Raw genomic sequence first — 26,861 nt, forward strand, 5'->3', positions numbered from 1 at the left:
GAAGTCAGTAGGTGGTGGCTCAAGTACTTGAGTCCCTGCCACCCACATAGGAGTTCTTTTGTCCTGGTTTTGGCCCAGCCCAACCTTGGCTTTTGGGGCTCTCTGAGAGCTGATGGAAGATATCACTCTCTCCGTCACTGCCTTTCAAATAAATACATCTTTTTAAATTTTTAAAAATAGTTCATCAGTGAGCTTTCTGCACTTTGTGCTTCAGAAGATAATTAATTATTGATTCAATTTTAAAGAAATTGGTGTAGTGTCAATTCAGATTATCTTTCTGCTTGTGTGAGTTTGGCAGATTGTGTCCTTCAAGGAATTGACTGATTTCATCTAGATTATCAAATCTGTGGGCATGGAGTTGCCCATGGTGTACTTTTATTCTTTTAATATCCATGGAGTCAGTCTATCATTATATCCCCTCTTTGATTTCTCATCATTTGTTTTCATTTTTCATATTTTTTCTTTTTTCCTTGATCATTCTAGGTAATGGTCTATCAATTTTAAATCCAATGAATCGGCTGGCGCCGTGGCTCAGTAGGTTAATCCTCCGCCTTGCGGCGCCGGCACACCGGGTTCTAGTCCCGGTCGGGGCACCAGATTCTGTCCCGGTTGCCCCTCTTCCAGGCCAGCTCTCTCCTGTGGCCCGGGAGTGCAGTGGAGGATGGCCCGGGTGCTTGGGCCCTGCACACCATGGGAGACCAGGATAAGTACCTGGCTCCTGCCATTGGATCAGCGCGGTGCACCAGCCTCAGCGCGCCGGCCTTGGCGGCCATTGGAGGGTGAACCAACGGCAAAGGAAGACCTTTCTCTCTGTCTCTCTCTCTCACTGTCTACTCTGCCTGTCAAAAAAAAAAAAAAAAAAATCCAATGAATCACCTTTTGCATTGTTAATTTTTCTGTATTCTATTTTATTGACTTTATCTTGTTATTTATTTTTTCTGCTTCGAGTTTACTTTGTTCTTTTATCTAGTTTTATAAGGTAGATTTTTAGGTGATTGGTTTTAGATATTTCTTTTCTAATATATATGTTTGAAGCTATGAATTTTCTTCTAAGCACTGCTTTAGTTGCATCCAATATATTTTGATTTTAGTATGTTTTCCTTTAATTAAAAATATTTTCAAATCCTTGTGATTTTATCTTTGACCTGTGCATTTAACTTTGATTTTTTTTGTGCTTTCCTATGTATGTTATTATGTTCCTTTCTAATGCATTCTTTATATGATTTTGCTCTTTTAGTATATTTTGATATATTTATTACACAGGATATAACAGTCTTTGTGAGTGTACCATATACACTTGAAAATAATGTATTCTTATATTTTTTAAGGTTTATATATTTATTCAAAAGTCAGAGTTACATAGAGAGAGGAGAGGCAGAGAGAGAGAGAGAGAGAGAGGTCTTCCATCCGATAGTTCACTCCCCACTTGGCCGCAACAGCCAGAGTTGCACTGATCCAAAGCCAGTAGCCAGGAGCTTCTTCTGGATCTCCAATGCGGGTGCAGGGGCCCAAGGGCTTGGGTCATCTTCCACTGCTTTCCCAGGCCATAGCAGAGAGCTGGATTGGAAGTGGAGCAGCTGGGACTAGAACCTGCGCCCATATGGGATGCCAGCACTTCAGGCCAGGGCATTAACCCACTGTGTCACAGCACCAGCCCCTATTCTTCCATTTTTGTATGTAGAGTTCTATAAATGTCAATTAAAGTTGGGTGATAGTGTTATTTGGATATCTTATGTCTATATTCATTTTTTTTCTATTTCTATCAGTTGTGGATAGAAATGCATTAAAATATTTTGCTCTAGTTGTGGCCTTTAATGTAAATTTTTGCCTCATATACCTTGAGTTTCTTCTGTTAGGTATGTATATGTATACATACACATAAACACACATTTATAATTCTTAAAAGTTATTGCTGTGGTATTTTATTGTTATTATTTCACTATGACACAATTCCATCTCCAGTAATACTCTTTGTGATGAGCTAATTTATATGATATTAAATATTCTCTCCAAATTGCTTATGCTTATTGTTTGTGTGTTACTTTTTTTTCCATCCTTGTATTTCTGACCTCTCTCTTGTGGGTAGCACATATATGATCTTGTCCCCTGTTCCCAGCCTTATATCTTTACTCTATCAGTCTTTGCTTTGAATTGAAGTGTTTAGATCATTAATATTTAATATGGTTAATTAGTGCCATGATTGCCTTTAGGTCTACCTTTTTATTGTCTTCTGCTTCTCTATTTTTTATTCTCTTTCTTTTTGCTGCCTTTTTTTGGTTATTTACTATTACATTTTAGTTTATTGGCCTTTTTTTATTTTTTAAATGTCATGGGGATTACAATATAGGTACCTGACCTTTCACAGACTACATAAAGAAATCTTGCTGCCATACGTAGTTTTAATCCTTCTATCACACTGACCTTTGTGTTGTAGTTGTCATATATAACTACAAATTTTGAAAAGCTCACCATAAAGTGTTATAATTTTTGCTACCGATAGTCATGCATATTTTAAAGAACAAAAAGGAAAGATTTAATATTTTGTGTTTAACTATTTGTTTTTTCTTATGATCTTTGTTTCCTCCTTTCAGCCAAATGCTTCCTTTAACATTTCTTACAGAGTAGTCTGCTGGGGGTATATATTTTAAGATTTATTTATTTAATTGAAAGAGTTACAGAGAGAGACAGAGATCTCCCATCTGCTGGTTCACCCCCAAAATGTCTTCAATGACTAGGGCTGGACCAGACTGAAGCCAAGAGTCAGGAGCTTTATCTGGATCTCCCACATGGGAGGCAGGGTCCCAAGCAATTGGGCCATTTTCCATTGCTTTCCCAGGTGCATTAGCAGGGAGCTGGATCAGAAGTGGAGCAGCCGGGGCTTGAACTGGCACTCATGGGTTGCCGGCAGCTTTACCTGCTATGCTCTGACATCAGCCTCAATATATTTTTATCTGACAATTTATTTTGCTTTCTTTTTCGAAGAATATTTTAGGATGACATAGAATTCTGAGTAAATTTTTTCTTTTAGTACTTTAGTGATGCATTTTCAGTCTTTTCACCTCTGATTTCTGACAAGAAGTTTTTAGTAATTCGAACTGTACTCCCTTATAATGGAGCATGTCATTTTTTACTAAGAGCTTTCAAGGATTTTGTTTGTTTGTTTTCTATTTTCAGCAGTTTTATTTGATGTCTGGCATTGTTTTCTTTGAATTTATTTTCTTTAGGGAATGCTGAACATTTTGGTTGTGTAAATTTGTATCTTACACCAAAATTAGTACTTTTTTTAAACCATTGTTTCTTTAAATATTATGCTCTGATTTCTTTCTTCTTACCTCCTGATATTCCCGATATTCCATTATGATAATACTTTAGAGAATGTCTCCCAAGTCTCTGACTTTTGTCAACATTTTTCTCTTTGTGCTTTGGATTTGTAATCTTTTTTTTTTTTTTTTTGACAGGCAGAGTGGACAGTGAGAGAGAGAGACAGAGAGAAAGGTCTTCCTTTTACCGTTGGTTCACCCTCCAATGGCTGCCGCGGCCGGCGCGCTGAGGCCGGCGCACCGCGCTGATCCGATGGCAGGAGCCAGGAGCCAGGTGCTTTTCCTGGTCTCCCATGGGGTGCAGGGCCCAAGCACCCGGGCCATCCTCCACTGCACTCCCTGGCCACAGCATAGAGCTGGCCTGGAAGAGGGGCAACCGGGACAGAATCCGGCGCCCCGACCGGGACTAGAACCCCGTGTGCTGGCGCTGCTAGGCGGAGGATTAGCCTAGTGAGCCGCGGTGCCGGCCCTGGATTTGTAATCTTAATGACCCATTTTCTAGTTCATAGACTCTTTACTGTCATTTCTGTTTTCTTAATGAACCCATTCAGTGTATTTTTTACTTTAACAATACATACTGTATTGTTCAGTTTTAAAATTTACATTTGATTTTTTTTAAAACCTAACTCCTATTTTCTACTGAGAACTGTTTCCATTGAATTTCATCCTTTTTGCCTTTACTGATAGAGCATATTTATAGTACTTGCTTTATAGTTGGTGTTAGATAATAATATAGAGGTCCTCTTTGAGTTGATATCTTTTGATAGTTTCTTCCCTTAAAATTGATCACATATTTTTCTTGCTTTTTGCAATGTGGGAAATTTGGATGATATCTTAGAAATTGTAAATGTTATATATATGTGGTGAATGTTGATTTGTTGTTGTTTATTTTGACAAAGTCTCAGTGCATTTAGTTCTCAGACAGGAAATTTGCTCTTACCTCTATGGGTGGTGGTTCAAACCTCAGAGTCTTGGCTGTGCTGGTATGGGTTGGTCTCCAGTAAACCCCTGACTTGTGCATCTTTCTCCTCTTAGGGATTCAATCCACATTCTCTAGCATCCATGAACTCCTTTTCCTAGTTCATCTGGTCCAAAAGATTTGATTTCTCTTGATTTTTTTTATTATTTAAGATCTGTTTATTTCTTTGAAAGGCAGTTACAAGGGAAGACAGAGTGAGAGAGAGATCTTCTATCTGCTGGTTCATTCCCCAAACAGCTGCAACAGCCAGGTGGAAGCCAGGGGCAAGGAGCTTCCTCCGGGCCTCCAATATGGGTATTGGGGCCCAAACACTTCTGGCTGCCTTCACAGATACATTAGCAGGGAGCTAGATGAGAAGTGGAGTGGCCACTTGAACAGGTGCCCAAATGGGATGCTGGGGTCCAGGCAGCAACCTAACTGGCTATACCACAGCACTGACTACTCTTAGAGTTTTTACTTAGAAGGTGTTGCCTGGTAATGCAGTGATTGCTTCCTGTTCTTTGGGCAAAGATGTTACAGAGAGAGGAGAAAAAAAGAGGAAAATCACTCTTAAGTGGGTTGCTTTTACAAGTTTTGATTGCTTTCCACAATTTGCTTTTGAATATTTTACAATTTTAAAGTAACTTTTTCTCCTTTTTTTTTTTTTAACTTGTCCGAAGTATTAGTAAACAGTGGGGAAAATAGGCTATATTTGAGTTCATGTCACTTTACTGGAACCAGAACAGCTTTTCTTGGCTCCTTTCAAGATTTTTCTTTTTCTCTGATTTTTAACAATTTAGCAACATGAGCAAAACATTTAAAAAGAAAAGATTTACTTATTTGAAAGGCAGAGAGAGAGAGGGAGAGAAGGGATCTTCTATCTACAGGATTGTCGCTCCCCTGCCCGCAAAGGAACGACGTTGCTCGCAGCTTATCGGTGTTCAGTAGACTTTATTTAAACAGGATAGAAAAAGAAACCCTTGAGCAAGGGGAGCTCCAAAAGAAAGGGGAAGCTCCTGTTACTATTTCACGGCTTATATAGTATATCATTGCAGAAGCATGTAATGCAAGCTTAGTCCATGCTACAGTCCATGCGGCGGCGCTCCAATCGGGTGCCTGATCACGCACAGTCCATGCACTCCTTGTCCAACCATAAAGGTGATCTCGTGTCTTCATCCAGTCAAGCTCCTGGTCACGTAGCAGGCAGCTCGGACGCCAGCAGAAAGCTTATCGTTGCTCCACCTGGTGTTTTCTCAACTCTTGGTCAGTGGGAAAAGAAGTATGGGAAGTCCCAAGGCCATAGTTGTAGACTCAACCCTGGGGTTATGGAAAGGTCCCGATATCGCAGCTCAACAGAAACCATAAACATCCACACAGCAGTAACTATTGCAAATGGTCAGCAAGCTAAGCCTTAGCATGTGGGCCCATGGCCGGCTCATGGGTCCCCACACAGGATCACTTCCCAGATAGTGGCAATATTGGGAACTGGGCCCGGCTGAAGGCAGGAGCCAGGAATTTCATCTGGGTCTCCCAAATTGGATGCCAGGGGCCCAAGTCTAGCCTCGTTTGCTGTTTCCCCAGACACATTAGCAGGGAGCTAGATTGGAAAGAGAACTACTGGGACTCGAACCAGTACTCTAATAGATGGTAGCTTATCCTGCTATACCACAGTGCTGGCCCTACCAAAACGTGGTCTTTTGGGGTGCCAGTGTTGTGGCTTGGGGGTTTAGTAAAGCAGCCGCCTATGACACTGGCAGCCCATATGGCATCCAGTTTGCTTCTTAACTGTTACACTTCCCATCCAGCTCCCTGCTAATGGCCTGGGAAAAGCAGTGGAAGATGGCCCAAGTGTTTGGGCCCCTGACACCGATTTTGGAACCCAGATGAAGCTTTGGGCTCCAGGCTTCATCCTGGCCCGATGCTGGCTGTTGCAGCCATCTGAGAAAATGAACCAGTAGAATGGAAGATTCTCTCTCTCTCTCTCTCTCTCTCTCTCCTCTCTTTCTCTGTAACTGACTTTATTTATTTATTTTTTTGACAGGCAGAGTTAGAGAGAGAGACAGACAGAAAGGTCTTCCTTCCGTTGGTTCACCCCCCCAAAATGGCCGCTATCGCCTGCGCTCCGTGCCGATCTGAAGGCAGGAGCCAGGTGCTTCTTCCTGGTCTCCCATGCAGGTGCAGGACCCGAGCACTTGGGCCATCCTCCACTGCCCTCCTGGACCACAGCAGAGAGCTAGACTCAAAGAGGAGCAACCGGCACAGAACCCAGTGCCCCAACCAGGACTAGAACCCGGAGTACCAGTGCCGCAGGAAGAGGATTAGCCTAGTGAGCTGCGGCGCTGACCTGTAATGACTTTCAAGTAAATAAAAACAATTTTGAAAAAAAAATACTTGTTATTCATGGAGCTTCTTTAGATGCCTGTGATATTAGCTTTCATTTAATTTGACAAGTTTTGTTCTTTATTTACTCAAATGTTATTTCATACCCAGTCTCTCTTTTTATTTATTTCCGGGAATCCAGTGAGACATTTGAAACTGTTTGTGCACTTGTGTTTGACCTTATGTGTATGACTATATATATATATTGACATATACAAGGACACTTCAGGAAGTCTCTATATAGGTGATGTGTATGGTGTATATGTATCATGTATATATGACCTTTAAGATTTTTTCCTTTATTTGTGATTTTAAGCAAGTTGGCTATTTTGGCAAAATATAGTTTTTGTGTGTATTTACTTTGCTTGGTATTCATTGAGCTTCTTAGCTCAAAAATCATGTTTAGGACATATACGAGTATACCATTGGAAGGTTCATATAAGGCATTTCTGTATAGGATGTGTATTTATGACCAGGTCAGTAAATACTTAAAGCTTTGTGGGCAATATATTCTCTTGTAACTATTCAATTATGTACTTTTAGCTTAAAAACCATGATGGATGGTATGTAAATAGATGCATATGGTCACATTGCAGCATAGCTTTATTTACAAAATAGTTGGCAGGCTAGATTTGGCTTGGGGACCATAGTTTGCTAACCCTTGAGGTAGGTGCTGATAGTTGCCAGAGCAACACTGTGAAGTGAGGGGGAAAATAAAAGAATTATAAAACATCAGTATTGATATTAACTACAGTGTGGGATCTGTGAATGAGAGCAAGGCTGTAAAAGATGGGACTAAAAAGATATGTTAGGACCAGGTTACTGTGTTACATACATTGTTGTCTTTGAGAGCAGTATGGAATCATAGGTTTTTAGGCAGCATAGTGAGAAACTTTTGATTTGCAGGGGCTGGCATTGTGGCACAGCGTGTTAAGCCATTGCTTATTATGCTGGAATCCCATATTAGAATGCCAGTTCAAGTCCTAGCTGCTCTGTGTCTGATCCAGCTCTCTGCTAATGTGCCTGGGAAGGCAGCAGCAGATAGCCGTGTGCTTGGGCCCCTACCACTTACGTGTGAGGCCCAGATGGGGGTCCCAGGCCCCAGATGTCAGCCTCATCCGGTCCTGGCTGTTGTGGCTGTTTGGGGAGTAAACCAGTGGATTGATAGATCTCTATCCTTCTCTCTCTCTTGTCCTGCCTTCAAATAAATAAGTATATATTTTTAAATTCAGTTTGTAAAGCAGTGCTAATTTTAAGGAAGCAGTTAGTATAGCTTTGACATGTGAAAATAAGTGCTGAGTAAAAGCATAGATGAAAAGTATGAATTTGGGGCTGGCGCCGTGGCGCTCTAGGTTAATCCTCCGTCTGCGGCACCGGCATCCCACGTGGGTGCCGGTTCTAGTCCTGGTTGCTCCTCTTCCAGTCCAGCTCTCTGCTATGGCTTGGCTAGGCAGTGGAGGATGGCCCATGTCCTTGGGACATGTCCCTGCACCCACATGGGAGACCAGGAAGAGGCACCTGGCTCCTGGCTTCGGATCGGCGCAGCTCCGGCCGTGGCAGCCATTTGGGGAGTGAACCAGTGGAGGGAAGAGCTTTCTCTCTCTCTCTCTCTCTCTCTCTCACTCACTGTCTGTAACTCTACCTCTCAAATAAGTAAATAAAATCTTAGAAAAAAAAAAGAAAACCATGAATTTGAGATTTTTATTAGAAGAATGAAGAAGTGACAGTTGTAATAGGAGACTAGATCTTCTGTTGAGAAATAATGATGTGAGGCCAGCGCTGTGGCAGAGTATGTTAAACCTCCACCTGAAGCACTGGCAATCCCATATCGGCACCAGTTCAAGTCCAGCTGCTCAATTTCTAATCCACCTCCCCGCTAAAGGTCTGGGAAAGCAGTCAAGATGGCCCAAGGGCTCGGGCCCCTGCACCAATGTGAGAGACATGGAAGAAGCTTCTGGCTCCTCGCTTCATATTGGCTCAGCTCTGGCCATTGTGGCCATTTGGAGAGTGAAGCAGAGAATGGAAGACCTCTTTATCTGTCTCTCCTCTCTGTAACTCTGCCTCTCAAGTAAAATATTAATACATCTTTAGAAAAAATAATGCCTTTCTTCTGGATAGGAAGGTAGGAAGAACTAGTTTCTTCAAGAATTCATTCTTAGTATTCTGGCTTTTCTTCTTTGGTCATCTCAGTCTTGCGCTATCAAATATCACCTAATTGCATTTAACTTCATAGTCTGTGGCTTGTGCCCAAAGACTTCTTCCGTTAACCACTGGAATATAGTTTGTGGAGGGGACTGCTGGGATTCTCTCAATCCTGTCTCAGATACATTATGGTCTGTATAGTCAAGGGCTTCTCATTAACATACTGTCATTTACTGACTGCCTCTCTGCCTGTAGGTTCATTTAAGAGATGTCTGAGTTCGGGTCATGAAACTGACATTAAGAGATTATAATAAACGAACAACATTCTCTGAGCCCCACCTCTTTCCAGAAGACAGAAGTTGCATTTTAGTGGGAAAGTGAGGTTAGGTCAGAAAGAGAGAAAAGTAGAAAATGGTGCATAATGGGAAACAAAGTGGTCATTTTGTTTTATTGTTATTTACTTATTATTTTGAAAAGGAAGAGCAGAGTTACCGAGACAGAGACACAGAATCTTCCAAATGGCTGCAACAACCAGGGTCAGGTCAGGAACTCCATGCCTGTCTCCCACATAGGTGGCAGAGGCCCAAGTACCTGGGCCATCCTTCACTGCCTTTCCAGGCACTGGATTGGAAGTGGAGCACTCAGGATGGGATGAGATGCAGGCCAAGGCAGTGGGTCGGGGTAGAAATATGTAAAACATTTGGTACTGTTTGACAGCAGTCATTTGCCGAAGAAATAGAAGGATTAAGACTATAAGGTGGGGTATTGGCAACTTGAAAGTTTGTGATAGACTCTCAGACTGCAGGGATTCAGTGATACATAGTTGAAAAAGTTTAAGGTGGCTGGTGCCGCGGCTCACTTGGCTAATCCTCCGCCTGCGGCGCCAGCACCCCAGGTTCTAGTCTCGGTTGGAGCGCCGGATTCTGTCCCAGTTGCTCCTCTTCCAGTCCAGCTCTCTGCTGTGGCCCGGGAAGGCAGTGGAGGATGGCCTAAGTGCTCGGGCCCTGCACCTGTATGGGAGACCAGGAGGAAGCACCTGGCTCCTGGCTCCGGATCAGTGCAGTGTGCCAGCCATAGAGGCCATTTGGGGAGTGAACCAACGGAAAAGGAAGACCTTTCTCTCTGTCTCTCTCTCTTACTGTCCAACTCTGCCTGTCAAAAAAAAAAAAAAAAAAGTTTAAGGCAATGAAGATTTTTTTTTCTCAAAACATTTAATGATAATAAGAGGAAGAGAGAATTTTTTTTTTTTTTTTTTTTTTTTTTTTTTTTTTTTTTTTTTTTTTTTTTTACTTTTAGGAGCACAGTAGACTTCTAAAATCAGAAACCTTAGAAATATGAGAGATTAAAGAGTGAACAAGGAGAATGTGTTAATGGTTGAGTGAGGGGCCTGCACCCCTGCACCCTGGTGCAATAGGTTAATCCTCCGCCTGTGGCACTGGCATCCCATATGAGCACTGATTCAAGGCTGCTCCTCTTCCAATCCAGCTCTCTGCTGTGGCCTGGGAAAGCAGTAGAAGATGGCCCAAGGCCCCGTACCCACATTGGAGACCAGGAAGAAGTAGCTGGCTCCTGGCTTCTGATCTGCACAGCTCCGGCCATTGTGGCCATTTGTGGAGTGAACCAATGGAAGGAGGATCTTTCTGTCTCTCCCTCTCACTGTCTGTAACTGTACCTCTCAAATAATAATAAATTAAAAACAATGGTTAAATGAAATCTTAAAGCTGGTGGATGAGATGGGGTTAAGTGTATGAAAGAAAGAATATACAAGTAACTGGATAGGGTAAGGCCTATCTTTTTTAGAATGGGGGAAGGCATAGAAGGAAGAGGTTTAAGGTCAGAAGGACATATTTTCAGTTGTATTATTTTTCTGTGTAGAATTGTACATACTTTTTTTAGATCTGTTTTCTGGATCTTGAATTCTCTATTGGTCTGTGTCTAATGTCGGCAAATCATACCTATTGAGTCTAAATTCAGTTATTGTTTTTCATGATTTCTTTGTGAAATGTCCTCTGTTCCCCATTTCCTACAGATATTTTACTGCTAGTTTTTTAATTTCTTTAAGCTTGATAAACATAGTCATGTTACAATCTGTTGGAAAATGCTACCATCTGAAGTCTTTTTGGGTGTCTTTATGTTGGTTGTCTCTTTCACACTTGTGGGGTCTTGTATCTTTGTTTGCCTAGCTGTTAGCTCTCATTACTCTTGTGGTTTTCTGAGACCTGGGATCAATTGATTATGTTTCACAGTTGCTTCATGGCTTGAGTTTCCTGGCCCACTTTGGCTATGTGTACCTGGAATGTAAATGCACATGAGGCATTGTCTGTAGCCACAGCTTTGTGGAGACTTGCCTACCCCTGTCTCTCCTCTGCCCACTTCCTGCTGTCTTTTCATTTTTCTTTTGCTGCTCTGCCCATTTCCAGAGTAGCTTTATTTATAGTCTTCTCCTTATGTGAAAACTTCCAAATAAGATTTGCATCCTAAAGCTATATATACGAAATCTGTTTGCATCTCTCCCCTAAATCAACTTGAACTGTTGATATCTCTTTCCTTATTTCTTATTACTAATTATCAGGCTAGGTTAAGTAAATAAAAGTTTTCTACATAGTAATCAGACTACTGTTTCTCCCTAATTTGTTCAGTGATGCTTGTATGCAATGATGAACATATCATTATATTAATTACATAGGAGAATCAGTCTGGCTTCTGTAGAAAAGCTTCAGGTACATACAGTGTTTTATGAATTGGTTGCTTTTTAAAAAGTGGTCTTGTATCCAGTGATATGGATAATTTACTTACAATTTCTTTAACTGTGAATCATTTTGTATTTTCTAAAAAAATAATTGTGACTTTTACATCTTTGTCTTCACTTACTGACCTCAGGTACAGTGTTAAATAGAAGTAATTTTAGTATAAAGCCTTCTTTTCTCCCCATACTTAGTGGAAATATTTAATTTCTCATCATTTAGTATAATTGAATGCCTGGTTAAATGTAGCCTTTTTTCCCTTCATAGATTATCAGATAAAATAAATTCTCTTCTGTTCCTAGTTTATGGAGGAATTTTATCATAAATGGTTATTGAACTTTTAAAAAATGTTTTTTCTGCTTCTCTTAAAATGACCATTGTCTGGCTACCCCATTCTGTTATTATGTTGAATTACATTGATTGAACTTTGCATATTATGTATTCTTATATGTTTTTGGATATTGAAATTTTCAGGTATGACTTTTTTCCCTTATCTTTTTTTAAAAGATAATCCTCATACATAAAATCCACCCTTTTAAAATATGCAACTTGTATTTTTTCAGTAGATTGGCAGATTATACTAGCAGAACATTTTTGTCTTCTAGCTATTACTCCCTGTTTTCCTTTCCATCAGCCTCTGGCAACTTCTAGTATACGTCCTGTTTTTATGTATTTCCTGTCTAAGCATTTCATATAAACGGAACTATTCAATTTGTATCCTCTTGTAGCCTTTATTTCTTTCATTTGGCTTGTCTTCAAGGTTCATTCACACTGGAGCATGAGTCAGTACTTCATTCTTTTTTATGGCTGAATAATATTCTTCAATTATAATAGAAGTGCTATGTTTCGTTTGTCCACTCATTAATCAGAGAACATCTGGATTGCTTCCGGTTTTTGGGCTATGTAATATTTTCCTTTCTGTGTTCATAGGAGATACTGGTCTGAAATTTTCCTATCTTGAATTTTGGGTATCAAAATTATGCAACTCTTAAGTTTGGAAATGCTTCTTTTTATATTCTTTGTAAGAGATAGTCTTAAGACAGAGTTTGAAAGAATATTTCAATGAATCCTGTGTTTGGTAGGATTCACCAATGAAGCTATCTGAGTCTGTAGTTTGTTTTGAGGTAGGTTAATTAGGGATCCAGATTTTTTTTTTCCTTTGTTCTTTTAAATAGTTAGAAGGTGATTCAGATTTTGAAATTTTCCCCTTGTTTAGTGTTGAGATATTATATTTTTGAGGGACTATCCCTGTTTTAAAGTTTTCAGATTTATGGGCAACATCTGTAGTGATATTTCTTATATCTCATATTTTTTTTTAGTAAATATAAATTTCCAAAGTACAGTTTATGGATTACATTGGCTCCCCCCCCCCATAATTCCTGTCCCACTCACACCCCTCCCATCTCCCTCTCCCTCTCCCATTCCATTCACATCAAGATTCATTTTCAATTCTCTTTATATACAGAAGATCGATTCAGTATATATTAGGTAAAGATTTCATCAGTTTGCACCCACACAAAAACATAAAGTGTAAAAAATACTGTTTCAGTACTAGTTATAGCATTACTTCACATTGGACAACACATTAAGGACAGATCCCACATGAGAAGTAAGTACACAGTGACTCCTGTTGTTGACTTAACAATTTGACACTCTTGTTTATGGCGTCAGTAATCTCCCTAGGCTCTAGTCATGAGTTGCCAAGGCTGTGGAAGCCTTTTGGGTTCGCCGACTTTGATCTTATTCTGAGAGGGTCATAGTCAAAGTGGAAGTTCTCTCCTCCCTTCAGAGAAAGGTACCTCCTTCTGTGATGGCCCCATTCTTTCCACTGGGATCTCATTCGCAGAGATCTTTCATTTAGTTGTTTTTCTCTCTCTCTCTCTCAGAGTGTCTTGGCTTTCCATGCCTGAAATATTCTCATGGGCTCTTCAGCCAGATCTGATTGCCTTAAGGGCTGATTCTGAGGCCAGAGTGCTGTTTAGGACATCTGCCATTCTATGAGTCTGCTGTGTATCCTGCTTCCCATGTTGGATCGTTCTCTCCCTTTTTGATTCTATCAGTTTGTATTTGCAGACACTAGTCTTGTTTGTGTGATCCCTTTGACTCTTAGACCTATCAGTGTGATCAAATGTGAACTGAAGTTCTCAACATGGATTAAAGACTTAAATCTATGATCCGACACCATCAAATTATTAGAGAGCATTGGAGAAACCCTGCAAGATATAGGTACTGGCAAAGACTTCTTGGAAAAGACCCCAGAAGCACAGGCAATCAAAACCAAAATTAACATTTGGGATTGCATCAAACTGAGAAGTTTCTGTACTTCAAAAGAAACAGTCAGGAAAGTGAAGAGGCAACCGAAAGAATGGGAAAAAATATTTGCAACCTGTGCAACAGATAAAGGGTTGATAACCAGAATCTACAAAGAAATCAAGAAACTCCACAACATCAAAACAAACAACCCACTTAAGAGATGGGCCAAGCACCTCAATAGACATTTTTCAAAAGAGGAAATCCAAATGGCCAACAGACACATGAAAAAATGTTCAAGATCACTAGCAATCAGGGAAATGCAAATCAAAACCACAATGAGGTTGACCTCACCCCGGTGAGAATGGCTCACATTCAGAAATCTACCAACAATAGATGCTGGAGAGGATGTGGAGAAAAAGGGACACTAACTCACTGTTGGTGGGAATGCAAACTGGTTAAGCCACTATGGAAGTCAGTCTGGAGATTCCTCAGAAACCTGAATATAACCTTACCATACAACCCAGCCATCCCACTTCTTGGAATTTACCCAAAGGAAATGAAATTAGCAAACAAAAAACTGTCTACACCTTAATGTTTATTGCAGCTCAATTCACAATAGCTAAGACCTGGAATCAACCCAAATACCCATCAACAGTAGACTGGATAAAGAAATTATGGGACATGTACTCTATAGAATACTATACAGCAGTCAAAAACAATGAAATCTGGTCATTTGAAACAAGATGGAGCAATCTGGAAAACATCATGCTGAGTGAACTAAGCCAGTCCCAAAGGGACAAATATCATATGTTCTCCCTGATCGGCGACAACTAACTGAGCACCAAAGGGGAAACCTGTTGAAGTGAAATGGACGCTATGAAAACAGTGACTTGATCAGCTCTTGTCCTGACTGTTGATGTACAATGTAATACTTTATCCACTTCAGTATTTTTTTTTGTTCTAGTACTATTGGTTGAACTCTGTAATTAACACACAATTATTCTTAGGTGTTTAAATTTTAACTGAAAAGTGATCCCTGTTAAATATAAGAGTGGGAATAAGAGAGGGAGGAGATGTACAATTTGGGACATGCTCAATCGGACTTGCCCCAAATGGTGGAGGTAGAAACGTGCCAGGGGATTCCAATACAGTCCCATGAAGGTGGCATGTACCAATGCCATCTCGTATCTCATATTTTTAATTCGTGTTTTTATTTTTTCCTCACCTGTCTTACCAGAGGCTTGTTAAACTTAATCTTTTCAGAGAACCAAGTCTTTTCTCCTTTTTAAATTGAATGTCTGTTTTCTATTTTGTTGATGTCTGCTCTCAACTTTTGTTTTCCTTTATATATTCTTTTGTATTGTTTACTCCACCAAAACTCCAGTGCCGATACATGTACTTTTAGTTTGTCCTTTTATTTAAAATTTATGACATGATAATTACTAAAGAAAGGCTTTCTTTATGTAAAGATAAAACTCTTAATTTCCACTTCCCTTAAGTGAGATAGTGTACAACAGCAAGTCATAATGGAGCTATGGAAGCAATAAGGACCAGGTGAGCTAAAAATTCAGAGACAAGAGCACTTCAGAAGTAAGCTGAGGCCACTGGCATTTTCCTCCATGGGGGCGTTTGCAGAGTTTATACATGAGTAAGCAGTGAGCTTGGTTTAGTCAGAGGAATCATACTAAAGCAAACAAAAACTAATGATGCTTCTGGTGTCTGCATGGGTTGGAATAACCATTATCTAGAACTCACAGTTGCATGGCCAGTGTTCCCTAGGGTGTGTCTCAGAAGTGTGGCACTGAAGGAGGGTAGGCAGGCTGGGCCCAAAGTCTCCCAGTAGACAGGGGTGTAGGTGACCCTTGATTGGACAGAGAAGGTCCACACATTTGCTTCAAGTCCTTGCCTCCTGACTCTAATATCTGGTTTATCTGTAAATCTGCTCAGCTTTCTGGTTTTGTCTTGATTATCTATCTGCCACATTTATTTGCGTCTTTGATTGTCTCTTAGTATGTTTATTTTGTGCCCCAAAACTAGACTTAACTAACGTTGTGTGTAAAAGAACAGTTACTTTCTTTCAGATGATGTTACAGTATTTTCAGAAATCTTACTTTAGGGAAGTGCAAGTCAGGATTTTGATCCATACAAGAAGAAAAGGCAGATAATTTTAAGAGTGCATATTTGTTTTAGCACAGTGATGTTTTAAATAGTTTGATCTGTGTTGCACACTAATAACAGTATTTGTTTTCCTTCTGATATGAGGCTTTCTGGGTCAGCAAGCAATGGTCTACAGACCCTGTTTGGTCCCATTTCTTTTTAGATACGGTCTCTGAGCTAAGAATACTTTAAACATTTTTAGAAGATTAGGAAGAATGTTTTGTGACACATGAACATGCTGTGAAATTCAAATTTCAGTGTTCAGAAATAATCTTTTACTGTAATACAGCCACACTCATTTGTTGATGTGCTGTTTGTGGCTGCTTTTGTGCTACCGTAGTTAAGTAATTACAACAAAGATCCTTTGGACCCCAAAGCATAGAATCTTTACTCTCTGGCCCTTTATAGAAAACAGTTGTCTCTTCCTGCTTTCAGCTTAGGCTCTGGGTTTTGCATTTTTCATTACTAAGTGAAATTAAGTAGGAAATTTGGATCTTTTTATTCTAGAAGTTCTTTAATGGGTATTTACTAAAACCAATCATTTTAGAGTTATAAAGAACCTCAGACAATCTCTTTCCACTCCTTTATTTGACAAATGAAGCAAATTTGAGTGAGCATATTTTTAAAGTATGACTGATTTTTGTTTTCTTAGAAAATAGATTCAGTAATAAGCTGATAGAGAAAATAATGATCTAATTCACTGAACACCTTGCAGAATTGTCCTTATATAGTGTTTGGTTTTCCTTATACAGTGTAGCTATTAGAAATTATTTAAAATAAATATCTAAGACATGTTAATAGCCTTTTAAATCTCATTTTAATCATTATCCTTTTAAATTTCCTGGGTATAATGCTCGGTCCGTGAGAAGACGAAAAGTCTTACAGGACCAATTCCAGGCATTCTTCATAAAGCTTCCTATTGATTTAGGGTTTAAAGCTCTCAATCATTAGAGGTCTCAAAGTGAACTATTAATGTGTAAGACTGGTATCTAAAGTTACTTTTTTGTTTTATCTATCCATCCTAAAGTATCATGGAAAATTTATTTAGTTTTCAAATATAGTAATTCAGTGGGATGTTGTGTTATTAGAAAATAGTATTTTTCTTTTCCCATGTTGAATACAGGTTTTATCCATTTAATTTTCAACTATTAATAGCTCTTTTTGATAACCTCCTTCCTCTAAAACAAGCCAAATCAATGAAAGCACAATAAAATTAATCTGCAGTTAATTTGGGGAAAGCTGGTTCTAAAGATGTTTATGTTAAAAAATCAGTGGGTTCAGAGTCCATTAATACTGTAACTAATTAAATGACCATGCAAAGAAATAGTTTAAGACTGAATGTAAAGTCATTTGAACTTTATTTAATAAGTCTATTAAGTAAAACAAAGACATTGGGCCATATTGAGAAATTTTAAGTTAGTGATAGCTAATCTTCCAGGAAGTCTATCTGAATTTGCATTTAAGTTTTCTGCTTCTCTGAAAACTGCTTTTGAAAAAACTTTAGTGGGGGGGGGAAGCCATTGTAATCCATCAGCTGTACTTTGGAAATTTATATTCATTAAATAAAAGTTAAAAAAAAATTTAGTACTTTTCTAAATGGTATAGAAGGGACAAACCTTTTAGCAGTGACATATTCCTATTGTTCAAATATCACTTTTGTTAAGATTTAGTATAAAGGAAGTTTGATTTCTTAAACCTCACAGGAAAAATAGTCACTGCTTTTCATTTACTTATTCACTTGATATTTCATGAACATCCATCATGTGTCAGATATTAATGCAGATGCTGAAAGTACGAAGTTGAAACAGACATTCTGCATACTCACAGTGCTTATAGTTGAATAGACTGTATAAGCAGGGTTATCTATTCGTATTTAACATTTGACTGTCTTTACTTTTGTAGCATACTTTCCCAGGGAAATCTCAATGCATGCATGATTTCCAGTACCTTCTTTGTGCCAAAATCTGTGTAATGTAATCCCCTTAATGGATTTGGCTAGATAACCTTTAAATGCATTGTGAGTCTAGTGTCTATCCTTGGTCTTTGGTGTGTTTTTTGCTGTCTGAGTAAGGTATCTGTGTATATCTCTGAACTTCCTTGTTTTCTCCCCTTCCTCCCCTTTCCCCCTTTATTTTTCCTTTCTTTCAAAATACTATTGACTAGTATGTTCCAGACACCTTTCTGGACAAAGAGGCTAGAGCAGTGAACAGAAGAGACATGGCCTATGTAGTGTCAGAGCCTACAGCTTGGTAAGAGAGTGCTAGATTAAACAAAAACCCCATATATACAGTTAAAGGTTAAACAATGAATCAAAAATATAAGATGAACTCTGAGTGAACATTAGAGAAACTTACCTTGTCTGGGGAGTTACTAAGACTTTGCCAAGTAAGTGACAACACCAGGACCTCAAAGATAAGTGGTGGTTGGTGGGAAAGGATGTAGGTGAGAATTCCAGGCAGAGGGAAAAGCCTTTGTGAAAGCCCTGATGAGCTTAACAGGTTTAATCAGCTGAAAGCATTGCACTGTGGCCGGAGTAGGATGAACCAGGTGGATGAAGAGGAATGCAGAATGAGTCAGGAGGAGCTGGCGGAGTTCCGCTGTTGGAAGAGGATCGACCGAACCATGTCAGTGCATGTGTACTTTGTCTTAAGAAAAATGAGTTTTAAGTGGGGAATTATCTACTCAGAATTGTGGTTTTTTTTGTTTTTTTTGTTTTTGTTTTTTTGACAGAGTGGACAGTGAGAGAGAGAGACAGAGAGAAAGGTCTTCCTTTGCCATTGGTTCACCCTCCAATGGCCGCTGCAGCCGGCCCGCTGCGGCCAGCACACCACGCTGATCCGATGGCAGGAGCCAGGTGCTTATCCTGGTCTCCCATGGGGTGCAGGGCCCAAGTACGTGGGCCATCCTCCACTGCACTCCCTGGCCACAGCAGAGAGCTGGCCTGGAAGAGGGGCAACCAGGACAGAATCCGGCGCCCCGACCAGGACTAGAAACCGGTGTGCCGGCACCGCAAGGCGGAGGATTAGCCTAGTGAGCTGTAGCGCCGGCCAGAATTGTGTTTTAAAAGTTGACTTGGGTTCGTATGTGAAGAGTAAATAAAAAAATATATATGTGGATGTGCAGAGATTAGTTAAGAAGCTTTTACAGTGGTCCAAGCAAAGAGGTGATAGTAACTTATATTATTAGACAGCTTAAAGAACTATTTGTGAGATATAACTGATAAGATTTTGTTGACTATTTTGATTTGAAGAATGAAGCTGAAGAAAATGTCAGAAATGCAATTTTCATATGCTGGTTGCTCTTGTCTACCTTACTGACATTTTGGTATCTTCTTGAACTCAAACATCTTCAAAATCTAACTCATTTATTCCTTTTACAAATGAGCTCTTCACCTGACTTCCCTAAGTATTTTTTATCCCCAAAGACCTATGCTTATGATTTCTTTTGCCATTACTTCCATTGAATTAGTTACCAAGTCCTAGTTGAAGAGTTTAACCTGTTGGTTCAACATCTAGATTCATCTTTTTCTCCTCTTACTCCTCTCCTCTTCACCTTTGGCCTCTGTTACAGTGGTGGCATTCATTGCTAGATCATTATTTGGTGCTTTCCATTCAAGTCCCTGAGTTCCTTGAGGGCAAGAACTGTCGTTTTCATTTTGTATCTTTGCTGCCTAGCAGTGCACATCTCAGCATGCTGAGCATAAAACATCTGTAATGAAATGAACATAAGGTGTTTTCCTTGCCTCTTGTTTCTGCCACTGCAATTCTTTATTCTTTACCATGTCATTCAGAAGCTTCTTTTTCCTTAAAGCATAATAAAGTCTTAAGAGTGTGAAGTACTGAGTCGGTGCCTCAGCTCAATAGGCTAATCCTCTGCCTGCGGCGCCAGCACCCCGGGTTCTGGTCCCGGTCAGGGCTCCGGATTCTGTCCCGGTTGCTCCTCTTCCAGGCCAGCTCTCTGCTGTGGCCCAGGAGGGCAGTGGAGGATGGCCCAAGTGCTTGGGCCCTGCAACCGCATGGGAGACCAGGATAAGCACCTGGCTCCTGGCTTCGGATCAGTGCGTTGCGCCGGCTGCAGCGGCCATTTTGGGGGTGACCCAATGGAAGGAAGACCTTTCTCTCTCTCTCTCTCTCACTGTCCACTCTGCCTGTCCAAAAAAAAAAAAAAAAATGTGAAGTAGTGAAAAAACTAGCTGTTGTAAAGTGCTTGTTCAGAATTTTCATGTAATACTTTAGTAAAATGTGATTCAGCCTTTTGGCACCATCCATAAGCATCAGTATCATAAAGAGCAGTTTTTGGCTGGGAGACAGGGGTTATAGCTGATGTTCATTAGCATCCTCACTGCTGAGTACAGCTTAAAAAAACTTCATTTGATGCCTTTTTATGTTTTAAATTTATAAAATCTTTTTACAGAATTCATATTTTGGTAATTATTTGTCACTTAATATGTTTTTTTTTTCGGCTGTCCAGTATTGTGTTATCATCTCAATAGCTACTTTGCATATTATTATTTATACTTGTGTGTATATGTGTATTCCTTCATAGGAAATTTGTATGTTTATGTAGAGTATATCGTTTCATAGATAGAAAATTTATAAGAGCAATATTCAAATGTCTATTTTGAAAATATATGTTTTTAATAAATTTGAATGTCCTATTATGAATACTCATTTTTCCCCACTTTTTAAAAATTTCTAGGAATAAGAAAATTCTAAATAAGAAGAAGTTGAAAAGAAAACAGAAGAGCAAATCAAAAGTGAAGACAAGAGGCAAGGTAAACTTTTCAGTAATTTAGAGGGAATAAGGATTTTTTTTTAACTTTTATTTAATGAATATAAATTTCCAAAGTACGGCTTATGGATTACAATGGCTTCGCCCCCATAACGTCCCTCCCACCCGCAACCCTCCCCTCTCCCACTCCCTCTCCCCTTCCATTCACATCAAGATTCATTTTCGATTCTCTTTATATACAGAAGATCAGTTTAGCATACATTAAGTAAAGATTTCAACAGTTTGCTCCCACACAGAAACATAAAGTGAAAAATAATAGATGATTTTTTAAATGATGATGAAATCAGATCAGACCTATTGTCATGTTTAATCCCAGTGAGAGTCAAGTTGGGAATTGATAATTTCTTCTTCTTCTTCTTCTTCTTCTTTTTTTTTTTTTTTTTTTTTTTTTACAGAAGATCAGTTTAGTATACATTAAGTAAAGATTTCAACAGTTTGCACCCCCATAGAAACACAGAGTGAAATATACTGTTTGAGTACTCGTTATAGCATTAAGTCTCAATGTACAGCACATTAAGGACAGAGATCCTACATGAGGAGTAAGTGCACAGTGACTCCTGTTGTTGACTTTACAAATTGACACTGGTGTTTCAATTCTGTTCCATTGGTCTATCCATCTGTTTCTGTACCAGTACCATGCTGTTTTGATTACAACTGCCCTGTAGTATGTCCTGAAATCTGGTATTGTGATGCCTCCAGCTTTGTTTTTGTTGTACAAGATTGCTTTAACTATTCGAGGTCTCTTGTGCCTCCATATGAATTTCAGCATCATTTTTTCTAGATCTGCGAAGAATGTCTTTGGTATCTTGATTGGGATTGCATTGAATCTATAAATTGCTTTTGGGAGAATGGACATTTTGATGATGTTGATTCTTCCAATCCATGAGCATGGAAGATTTTTCCATTTTTTGGTATCCTCTTCTATTTCTTTCTTTAAGATTTTTTTCATAAAGTAGTTGGACTAAAAATGACAAGATTGAAAAGATATGAGTATAAGTAGCAAACCATTCTTGTTTCTATGTTCTGAAGGAATTTTTATACAAGCCCCTCATTATTTGGTTCCACTTTTAGTTTCATCTTTTTTTTTTTTTTTTGCCTGGAAGTTAATATCTAGGTGTTAAAAATTATTTGTTATTTATTTATTATCTTCTTTTCAGTTCTTTGGGAGAACACAGTCATTTCTATTCTTTTTCACTGTGATGTTGTGTAGTGGAACCTGAGTAAAACTGGCTTGGGATTTGGGACTTAGATTTAGATTCATCATAGACTTTTTCTGACAATAATCAGGGAGACTCTTGGAATTTTTCAGGATTTCTTTTGAATGCTGATGACTGGGCAATAAGGAATATTTTAAGTAGGTGGGACCTTAGACATTAAGGGTCTCATTTTATACCTGATGTAGATGTCTTCTGTATAATAACCATCTGGCTTTTTACTTAAGCATTTTTGGTTACCATTGCCCACTTTCTAAATATGAGTCTCTTTTTTCTTGAATACCAGCATTAAGAAAACTAGACAGAAGAAAGAGAGTAGTCATAACTACGATTTCTGAACCGCTCCACTGTGGATTAAAGCAGCAGTAGCTTAGCTGGGCCCATATATCATATTTATGTTCCAGAAGCAGTTGTTGCCTGCCCTTTTAATTTAGTGTTCTTGGTGCTGTAACTGAGAGAAATGTCCTTTGAAATAGTAACCCAGAGATAAAATAAAAGAATGGGGCATGGAGTTTATTTGGTGACTCTATCATGAGAGCGGTTGGATCCTGAGGTTAAATAATGTCATGAAATCCATGCCTTCATCTCTAGGTTCTGCCTTCCTCTTTGTGTTGGTGTACTGTACTGCCTATGGCTGAGAAATAAAGCTACTGGCAACTCCAACTGACCTCATGCTCTTTGAGCAAGAGACAATCTCTTCTATTAGTTCTAGCAGAAAGTTTTCGGTAGGATTTTTGATTGAATTGCGTCATTCATTTTGGCCATAGAGATGGGTGCTTTGATGGATCAGACTGAGAAAAGTTGTAATCCTGTGAGGGACAGTAGGTGAGCACTCTGATGAGCAGGCCATGGGGAATGGGAATGGGGTGGTTGTCCTAAGGAAAGTGTTGATGGGGCAGACAGATAAATAGTATCTGTTCATTATATCACCTGTAATTACTTATGGTTTGGGGATAGAATAGGGAAATAGCATTCTTTTTTTTTTAACTTTTATTTAATGAATATAAATTTCCAAAGTACAGTTTATGGATTACAATGGCTTCCCCCCCCATAACTTCCCTCCCACCCGCAACCCTCCCCTTTCCCTCTCCCTCCCCCCTTCCATTCACATCAAGTTTCATTTTCAATTCTCTTTATATACAGAAGATCAGCTTAGCATATATTAAGCAAAGATTTCAACAGTTTGCACCCACATAGAAACACAAAGTGAAAAATACTGTTTGAGTACTCGTTATAGCATTAAATCTCAATGTACAGCCCATTAAGGACAGAGATCCTACATGAGGAGTAAGTGCACAGTGACTCCTGCTGTTGACTTAACAAATTGACACTCTTGTTTATGGCATCAGTAATCACCCTAGGCTCTTGTCATGAGCTGCCAAGGCTATGGAGGCCTTTTGAGTTCACCAACTCTGATCATATTTAGACAAGGTCGTAGTCAAAGTGGAAGTTCTCTCCTCCCTTCAGAGAAAGGTACCTCCTTCTTTGACGACCTGTTCTTTTCACTGGGATCTCACTCACAGAGATCTTTCATTTAGGTTTTTTTTTTTTTTTTTTTTTGCCAGAGTGTCTTGGCTTGCCATGCCTGAAATACTCTCATGGGCTTTTCAGCCGGATCCACATGCCTTAAGGGTTGATTCTGAGTCCAGAGTGCTGTTTAGGACATCTGGCATTCTATGGGTCTGCTGTGTATCTCGCTTCCCATGTTGGATTGTTCTCTCCCTTTTTTATTCTATCAGCTAGTATTTGCAGACACTAGTCTTATTTATGTGATCCCTTTGGCTCTTAGTCCTATCATTATGATCAATTGTGAACAGAAATTGATCACCGGGACTAGTGAGATGGCATTGGTACATGCCACCTTGATGGGATTGAATTGGAATCCCCTGGTATGTTTCTGACTCTGCCGTTTGAGGTAAGTCAGCTTGAGCATGTCCCGAATTGCACATCTCTCCCCTCTCTTATTCCCGCTCTTATATTTAACAGTGATCATTTTTTAGTTAAGTTTCAACACTTGAGAATAACTGTGTATGGATTACAGTATTCAACCAAAAGTATTAAGTAGAACAAACAAAAAAGTACTAAGAGGGATAACATATTAAGTTGTTCATCAACAGTCAGGGCAAGGGCTGATCAAGTCACCGTTTCTCTAGTGTTCAGGGAAATAGCATTCTTAATTTATAAAAAACCTCTAATAGGTAGACATTTAGACTAGGGGCTAAGATGCTTACATTCCTTGTTGGAGTACCTAGGGTCTGCACTAGCAGGAAAGGTAAAGGCTTCAGGAATTGAGTCTCTGCCACCCGCATGGCAGACAGGATTGAGTTCTCTCCTCCAGGCTTGTGTCCCAGGGTCATTGTAGGAATCTGGGGAGTTGAACCAGTGGGATGAGAACTCTCTGTGTCTTTGTCTCTCTGGCTCTTTCTATATTTTTAAAAATTCTTTGAATAAATACATAGTTGTTCAATTTCTAACTTCTGTTCCTCTTCTACTCATTGGTGCTATGTACAGAATCACAGACATCTTCTAAGGATCTTCTACGGTTCCATGTGATGATTTTCCCAACATGGTAGCATGTGCTAACTAGAAAGAGGAGGGAATTAAAGGTCTTTCGTGCCCTTCAGTTTGGTCTCTAAGAAACTAAGTGTCTTTAATAAGTAAGCACTCTTCCTTTGCTTTTGGTACTTTGTATTTTTTTTAGGGGCATCTGTGTTAAGAGTAAAATAAATAAATTCATTCATTTATTATTCACACATTAATTGCATGCTGCTGACTATATGTGGGTGCTTTGGATACAAAAATGAGTAAGAAATGTTTCCTGCTCTTGGTAAGCATATAAGATAGTAAAATGCTATTGTTAGTCTCTTTGCTTAACTGACACAGAGGTTGGACATATTTATGGGGTACCATGTGACATTTGGATAAATGTATACATTGTATATTGTTCAGTCAGGGTAAACGTATCTATCTACTCAAGGGTTTAAAATTTCTTAATGGTGAAAATTCAAAAATCTATTAAGATTTTTGTTTTGTTTTTGTTTTTAACAGAGAAAGATACATTACACTATGTAATCATCTGCTGCTTTTCCCAGGCCATTAGCAGGGAGCTGCATTGGAAGTGGAGCAGCCAGAACCAAATCCACACCCATATAGGATTCTGGTGTCTCAGGTGGTGGCTTTACCTACTATGCCACAATGCTTGCCACCCCCTGACCCATAACTTCTTGGTCCCATCTAACTATAACAGTACTCACTAATCAGCCATTCTGCAGCCCTCCACGCCTGCTTTCCCCACCCTTTGATAACTAGTATTATACTCCACTACTATGAGATAAACGTTTTTAGGTTCAGCATAAGAGAGATCATGTGGTATTTGTCTTTCTGTGCTAGGCTTACTTCATTTAACACAATGACCTCAAAGGCCATCCATGTTGTTGCATATGACAAGATCTCATTCTTTTTTATGACTAAGTAGAATCCAATTGTATGTATGTACCACATTTTCTTTATACATTCATCAGTGAATGGACCCTTAGGTAGTTTCCACTTCTTGACTATTGTAAATGTGCTACAATAACATGAGAGTGCAGATGATGTCTCTTCAGCAAACTGATTCCATCTCTATTGGATTTATATACCCATTAGTGGGATTACTCAATCATATGACAGTTATATTTTTAGGTTTTTAGGAAGTACCTAGCTGTTCTCTATAATAACTGCACTAATTTACATTCCTACCAACAATTTACAGAGGTTGTCCTTTATCCATATCTTCACCAGCACTTATTTTATCATTTTGATAGTAGGCAGTCTAACTGGAGTGAGGTAATATCTCATTATGATTTTCATTTTGATTTCCTTGTTGATTAACAGTGTTGAATGTGGGGAGCAGGGTCCGTCTCCCTCAACATGGCAGGGCGCCCGGGAGACAAATAAGTACTGAGACTGTGGACTGAAACTAACTCTATGCATCTGATCTCCCACCATATGGCGCTGAGAGGGAGTAAACAAATCTTACACAGCTGCTTCGTCAATTAGCTGATTCCTGGTCCAACCTCTGATTGGAAGAAAGCAGCGTGCTCAACATGTGGGCAGCAGAGCACGGATTGGTGGGAGAGGACTATAAAAGGGGGAGAGAGACAACATGCGGGGCCCCTTGAGAGAGTCGGTCAGAGAGCTCATTGGTGCTGCTCCTCCGCGGAGGCAGGGGAGCGACAGCAAATCCGGGAAGGACCGGGGAAAGAAAACAGCGTCCGGTGTCGTTCCTCCGCGAGTGGGGGAGTGACAGTTGAACATTTTTCATGGAGTTCTTGGGCACATGTATGACTTGCTTTGAGAAATGTCTGTTTAGGTCTGCTATCACTTCTTAACTGGATTAGTATTTTTTTTTACTATTGATTTCCTTATATATTCTGATTATTAATCCTTTGTCCAATATACAACTTGCAAATACTTTCTCTTATTCTGTAGTTTGTCTCTTGACTATTGATTGTTTCCTTTGCTGTGTAGAAGCTCTTTAATTTCATGAAATTCCGTTTGTCTAATTTTGCCTTTGTTTTCTATACTTTTTGGGTTTGATCAAAAAAGTTCTTGCCTGTCCCAGTGTCTTGAAATATTTCCACTAAGTTTTCTTCTACTACAAGTTTCAAAGTTTCAGGTCTTACATTTAGGTCTGTAATCTATTCTGAATTTCTTTTTGTATTTGGTGAGGTAGGGGAATCTAGTTTCATTCTTCTGCATGTGAATATCCAGTTTTCCCCCCACCATGTACTGAAGACTGTCCTTTCCCCAGTGTGTGTCCCTAGCATGTTTGTCATAGATAAATTGGCTGTAGTTGTATGAGTTTACTTCTAGGTTTCTTTTCTTTTCCATTGGTCTATGGGTCTGTTTATAGATTCAATCC

General features: G+C 39.4%; 1 protein-coding gene across 30 annotated transcripts in view; it reads left to right on the forward strand.

The window, feature by feature from the left end:
• Nucleotides 1-26,861, forward strand: part of MYCBP2 (MYC binding protein 2) — a 303,498-nt gene that overhangs the window by 19,635 nt on the left and 257,002 nt on the right. For all 30 annotated transcript variants that reach the window (XM_051850575.3, XM_051850577.3, XM_051850583.3 and 27 more), the window contains one exon: nt 20,652-20,727. In XM_051850575.3, coding sequence (XP_051706535.3) covers nt 20,652-20,727 — 76 coding nt within the window. Of the gene's footprint in view, nt 1-20,651; nt 20,728-26,861 lie in introns of those variants that run through there.

Source organism: Oryctolagus cuniculus, chromosome 9, assembly GCF_051225735.1.
Source record: "Oryctolagus cuniculus isolate XC-2025 breed Fujian yellow rabbit chromosome 9, ASM5122573v1, whole genome shotgun sequence".
NCBI lineage: Eukaryota > Metazoa > Chordata > Mammalia > Lagomorpha > Leporidae > Oryctolagus > Oryctolagus cuniculus.